The 6,621-nt window shown below is 47.2% G+C and overlaps 1 protein-coding gene across 1 annotated transcript in view; it reads right to left on the bottom strand.

Moving 5' to 3' along the window:
• Positions 1-1,803: 1,803 nt before the first annotated feature.
• Positions 1,804-6,621, bottom strand: part of LOC147669000 (myeloid leukemia factor 2-like) — a 64,374-nt gene continuing 59,556 nt past the window's right edge. The window contains exons 8-9 of the mRNA XM_086948295.1: positions 3,088-3,310; positions 1,804-2,320 (exon numbers count right to left, since the gene is read on the bottom strand). Of these exons, the coding sequence (XP_086804421.1) occupies positions 3,144-3,310 (167 nt within the window). The 3' untranslated portion in view covers positions 1,804-2,320; positions 3,088-3,143. The remainder of the gene's footprint in view (positions 2,321-3,087; positions 3,311-6,621) is intronic.

The following is a 6,621-nucleotide window of genomic DNA, read 5'->3' as shown; positions in this document are numbered from 1 at the left end:
GAAACATATTTTAGAGGGCCATACAGCTGTGCTGTCACTCAAGTTCCAGTGATATAGGTTCAAGCAGCAGACAGGTTATATGGCCTTCCAGGCTAGCGTCTCAGACAATAGTTATAAATCGCTCAAATAACTGCATTTAATATATACTTCAAAATGCATTTACGCTGTTCACTAGGATGAGCTTGTCCGTTTGTAAAAAACACCCAAATTTGCTATCAAATGCAAATATTATCAATTCCTCTGAGCAAAAAAAATATAACTTTCTTGAAAAAAACATTTTGCATTTTAAATAAATGCATATTTGATGCTCTAAGATTAGGTTGTCATCTTCATCATGTACGCCCAGTTCTACTGCTGCAGACTCATATAGGATGCCTTAACTTGTAATTATTAACCTAGAAATGCCTATCTTATTCCAAAAATTGCAAATCTTATCACAGGGATACAGGATTATACCAGGGGTAGGTGCCATTGTTATGGACGCCTCCATACTGGGCGTGGACATCATCATTATAGAGATGTCCACACTATTTCAAGCATTACCACCATTACGACAGTAGCAGTAGCATTCCAGTGTTGTGCACCATCACACTACTGATGTCCAAAGTATGAAACATATGCCACTGACATGCCATGAAATCACTCAATATTTCAAAAATTAGCACCACTATACCCCAGTCAGCCTCATGCACCAAGGGTGAAAACCCTCTGCTCTGTTATGAATCGCTTAGGTCAAGAGCACAGCTCATAGCGCTTTGGTCTATGGGGAGATGTGATTTGTACCTAAAAAATTAGGAAAGTCGCACCAGCGTACGGGAATCCTTGTAAATCTGGTAGCAAAAGAGCAGTTATACTCAACAAATCTGGCTATGAGAGCGCTATTTGCAACCTTAAGAGAACAGACCAATCGGTCTCCCAAATTAAATGAGATGACTGCTATGCCATTTACCTCGGCAGAGCAGCCTCTGCTCTGCCTTCAAAAGCAAGGGGACAAAATACTTAATCTCCCAAATTAAGCAAGCAGGCGAAACCTCTTACATTAAGCGAGCAGCCGGATGGAGGTAAGCTTTATATGAGAGGGCGTCTCTCACTGTATCGATTGATTGGTCCCGTCTTCTCTGCCGTCCCTCTAACCCTCGCAGACACCCTGAAGTCATGTGTGATGTAGCGGGCGGCCCCGGTCCCCCTGTTAAGCGAGCACACAGAGTGGCTCGGGGAGAAAATTGGAGTTTGGTTAAGCAGGTGGCGCGGTAGCATGGAAGAGAGATGTGGAAGGCCGTTCCAAGTACCTTCAATGACAAGCGCTGAAACACAAGCGCGGGCCCCGCAGCCGCGAAAGTTAACTGAGTGAAAACTCATCACACACAGCGTTTACCTTGCAGGAGCGAGCAGGGGCACCATCTGTTTGCAAGATAATTACAAACCAATGTCGCCAAAGCTCGCTCCCGCAGGGGAAACGCCAAACGTGCACACGCTGCAATTGATAGCAATGCAAAGCATGCACGTTTTTGGGCAAAAAAAGCTGATCAATTCCAAGAGGCCCCCCCCATGCAGCGCATGCGAGGCCTAAAAAGCACTACCACGTTGTACCCTTCTTTGGGGTCAAAAGCCATCAGAAGAAAAATTAATGCATCTGGGGACTAACCATTAAGCTCAGGTCATACTTCTAGCAGGATGCATTTCACAGCAGTTGCATCAGGATAAACAACCTCAAAATATCCAATTGTGATGAACAGTAAGGATGACACGTTTCTAACGAAGGAAGATATCCAGAATCAGTTGAACAAAGCAACACTACAAGTATTTGTCTCCTCGCATATCTTTTATTCTTTCAACGTTGAACTTTTTTTTGCATTTTCTTTTTGTATTAAATGAACCCTAGATAACTAGATACAAGTTTCACGATGCAAAAGGGCATGAAGCCCAACTTCCCCCTTTATCCTGCCTCCCACATCGGTTCTCCTTGCGTTCCTTGGCTGGGGTCAAGAGTTGGTAGTAACCCAAAAGCATACTCAATTTCATTAAATTATTTGGTATCCAACTTCCCGCAGCACAAACGAGAACTCCCACCCTCCACCCACGCCCCAAGATTGCTAAACAGGGACACTGCCATGCTGGCATAAGGAACTAAAAGCTGCTTTATGGAGAAAAAGAAAACCATATATTTTTAAATAAAGTGAACAGAAGCCAGAGCAATGAGGAAGAGTAATGAAAAAAGATATCAGGCCTTCCTGCAAAAAATAACCTTCCCCTTCCCCACATTGTTTCTTCTGTTGGGCTCTGAACTTCAATAGAGGGTTCTTCATGTTGCAGTCTGTACCTGTGGGGAAAAAAAGAAAAACAGACCACGAAAAGAGATAGTGAGGAAGGGAGAATAGGTGGGACTACAGTCAAAGAAGGCAGTTAGGAGGGGCATAATGATTTCGGTCACTCCACTGGCCGGATTAACTTAGAGGATAGGGCTAAGAATTGAAAGACAGTCACCTCCAGGACTGTAGGGCTGGGGAGGAGTGACACTGGAACACAGAGCTGTTATGTGCTAAGAGGATGGACTCCAGAACTTGTACTAAGATGAGCCTGTGACTTCTAGAAGTCCCTTGTTCTATACAGTTCTAGGACTGTATAGTCTAGGGACTTGCACAGATAGAGAAAGTCAACCGATCACCTATAGAACTGGATAAGCACTAGGGACTAGCACAGGGATAAAGAGCCAGCCAAATCTACGTGTTAACTGCATGAGGTTGGCACAGGTACACAGAACATGCCATCTCCATTTCCTGCAACAAACTTCTGAAAAATCTTTAAGAACAAATAAATGATAAAAATGGAATAAGATAAGAAATGGTAAGTAGAGATTAACCAGGCAATACCTTAAGAGAATAATTTTCAGAAAGAGACGAAAAGCCTCTTCAAAAGGATTATCTATTGGCTGGTTTATGTTTCGATTCTTAATTAATCCAAAGCACAAACCCTAACCATTACCATGAGAGAAAGACTCTCAGATGATGGCCATATTGTATTTTATCTATGGAAGGAGGAATCCAAAATATCCCTAAAATTTCTCTTTGTAACCCACACCTAACTTACAAGAGGTCCAGTTGTATCTTCAGGGGGTGACACTAGCGTCCCCCATCTCTTGGTCTTCACCAGTCATATCGCCGTGTCAGTCTGGAGGGCGAGGCCTCAGGTCCCTGGATGGCCAAGGGGGCCCCCTCCAATGCAGCACGTCGACGGGATGCACCTCCCCGATGCTGGGGCCGGTAACGCGATGTTTCCCTCTGGAACTCTTCATCGAAGGCTTGTGCCTCACCTAGTGAGAGAAAGAGACACAGGGGGTAAATGAGGAAATTATATTTACTTAACAAGCATACACAACTAACAGAATAGTTTCTTGGTGTCTGAATAACAGAATTCTTAGGAGTACTAATGTAACAAGCTTGTAAAAACAGGAAGAGTAAGCCAATCCTGTGATCGTATAGACCATGTAGTACTTGGCAGCAGTTCTATTATCCCCGACCATCTTACTGGGATCTGACTTGGATCTAAATGGTGACATGAAGCAAACAAACAAATCTTTGCAACAAGCACTTTTACACTGTACATCACATATCTAAGACTGGAGCTTTTAGCAAACACTATGTACAGGCACGTCAGTAGCTGGCCCTCAAATCAGAGTTATTTCATGGGCAGAAAGAGCCAACAAGTACAGAAAGAGCTAAATAAGTGTTGAACCTGAGGGTATGGGCTGAAGAGAAAATTGAATCCTATTTAGATACAGGTGGAATGACTAGATGGGCAAATATGGGATGCTCTGCTGGGTTGAGTGCTCCTCTGATCTTTTTAGGTCTCGCGTGCTGTACTGCGCACATGCACAGTCGAGCTCGCAAGATTTTATGTTTTGAGGAGAACTTCACTAGCGAGAGTTCAGCCTCGCCCCTCTGCTCCATTGGCTGGCCTCCTAAACGGTGGCCAGCCATTGGAGAAGAGGTCCTGGAGACGTTTTCCTTTCTCTTTTAGCCCCGCCCTTTTCAGATTGGGTTCCTTGACTTACTGCTGAAGTGAAAGTTTTCTTATCTTCTTTATGGGTCCAGATGGCCCCATAAAGAAGATAAGGAACCTTTTACCCCAGCAGGAAGTCGGGTGCCCAGTTTCAAAGGGACGGGGGTAAAAGATTAAAGGCAGCGCTTTCCCTCTCTCCGCCACCCTCTTCCCTCTCCCCCTCCCGTCTTCTCGCCGTTTCTGCAGTCTTCCCCTTTGCATCAAACACATCCGGTGTGTTTCCTTTGGGCCTGTTTCTGCGCAGTTTTACACACTTCTTTCTCATTGAAGTGAACAACGCCAGTGGCGCTCCCCGTCTGGGGGGGCGGGGGGGGGGGGGGGGGGGGGGGACCATCAGGGCGCCAGGCGGACATGGACCCCCAGGGCAGCCGGGACTCTCCGGATGTCTGCCGCTGCCGCCAGGGCAGACGGAGGCTCCCCCATAAGCACTGCCTGACTCCTGTCGGGGCTAGCCCCGTCACAATCACCGCCCACCTAGAAGAGAGTCTGCGATGCACGCAGGCCACGGAGAACGACTGTTGTCTCCCGCCCCTGATCCAAGCGTGGCTATCAGCTGAGACCTACTATGAGCTGGCTACAGCCCTATACACCGCAACTCGGAGCCTCTGGAACCAGAAACCTACTCACCCACAGCAAAGCCGAGAAGCAGGAAGAGAAGCCCCAGGGCGGGGAGCCCACAGCCTCCCCCCGCAGCCATCAGCGCGCCCTCCACAACGGGCTCCCGTGTTCCGCTGGTATTAAAGACACAATATGAAGAGGTGTGTGATGTACGGCCGCGGGCGTCTCGTGCCGCTGCCCTAGCTCGGCTGCTGCCTGCTTGCTCCATCTTACAGACCTGCAATCATCTCCCTCCCCCCCTTTCCCCTCACTCATTCCCTCCACCTCCCTCCCTCGCTTCACTCACCCCTCCCCCACGCTATTCTCCCATCCCCACTTCCCGATACCTCACCTTATTTTTTCTTTTACCGTTCTTCACCCTTTCCATGGGTATGTCCTCCCATCACCCCTCCGCTATGTCTTTTTACTCCTTGCTTCGATCACCTGCTTCCTAACACCCTGTTAGACTTCCCTCTCCACGTTTTCTCTTTTCCTCACCCTCTTTTCCCCTCTGTTCCCTTCCACCTCTCCCTGCCTGCCCTCCACCTCCCTCCCTCCCAACTCTCTCCGCAGACCTGAAGAGGCCCTTCGGGGAAACGAAAGAGCAGCCCTTTTCATAACTGGACATTTGGAGCAAAGCATGAGGTGCCCCCTTCACTTTGAACTGGAGGAGGGGGGTCCATTTCAAGGGGATTTAATGTTAGCCTTTGATCCCCCCTCCCCCGCCCCATTCCAGGGAGGAGCGCGCGCTGCTCTCGGCCCCATGCCTTGACTTTATGCCTCCAATAAAACACTCAAAGAATCGGCAATAATCCAGAAATAGAGCAGTTTTTGTAGGGTGACAATGTTTTATACCCCACCCGTAATTTACTTACTTACAGATGACAGTATCGTGTGGCTTATGGGATTCTCAGCGTTGTCCCCTCTAGTCACCCCCCCCCGCCCCACCCCACCCCACCCCATCCCACATGTGTTTTGATGGGTGAACCGGAGCATGCTCTTCAACACAAAATACCAATTTTCAAGACCTATGTTGAACATACAGAATGCAACACACAAATCTCCACACGTGTTGGAGTTATGATCCTTCTATTGTTAAGAAGATATAGTCATTTGAGTCTTATAGTGCCAAATATTGTCTTATGAATATAGTGGGCGCTGTATGCAATGTTTATGTTATCCCTGATATTTTCCAGGGATGGTGAGTTAGGCTTCTAAATTGTACTCTTTATGTCTCATGTTGCTGTTGATAGACCACTGTGTGCGATATTTTTTGTGGGAAAGTGCCAGTTGTATTTTTTGTTGTTTCTGGAGAGCATTTGTTGAGTGTAGGGTGCACGGTGTGTACTAGGGCTCCCGCGGCCTTATGTAGCGCGGACCTGGTTGTTGTGGTGGCGCTGTCGTCGTCGGAAGCGCCGGAGGGACTCGGCACTAGGGGCTTGCGATACTCGGAGCCTGAGGTGAACACGTGATCAGTTGACATGGAGTCCGATACATGATTGCCGGTACGTGAAGACGTGGCAATCATAAGGTCCAGTTATTAATAAGGTGTGAAGGCTGAGAATAGAGAACCCCATCTTTGCCCTGATGAAGTTGCTGAAATAGGAGCAACGAAACATGTCGGTTCTAAATAAATAATGATGGTATACAAGTAACCATTTTTTAATTGGGAGGCTTTGCAGCACCGGAATAAAAGATTGATAGCCAGCAAAACCTCACCAGGCTTTTACCTTTCTCTTATGGGGGTCGCAGGTGTATTTATACACACTTTCCACAATAAGTGTTTGTATTTGTTCACTGTCTGTCACTAGTCTCACCTGTGCACATTTGAATGTTAGTGTGTACTTCTTTGGTCTTCACACAGAGAGAGTGACTGAGGATGAGAAGTGGGTATACCAGCAATTGCTAGCCGAGAACCCACTCAGGTGTTGCAACCGTGAGGCACTCTCTCTGCTCACACATTTT

The sequence above is a fragment of the Lissotriton vulgaris genome, unplaced genomic scaffold (assembly GCF_964263255.1).
Source record: "Lissotriton vulgaris unplaced genomic scaffold, aLisVul1.2 SCAFFOLD_2983, whole genome shotgun sequence".
Lineage (NCBI taxonomy): Eukaryota > Metazoa > Chordata > Amphibia > Caudata > Salamandridae > Lissotriton > Lissotriton vulgaris.
The sequence above is the reverse complement of the archived record's forward strand: the minus strand, read 5'-3'. Positions and strand labels throughout refer to the sequence as shown.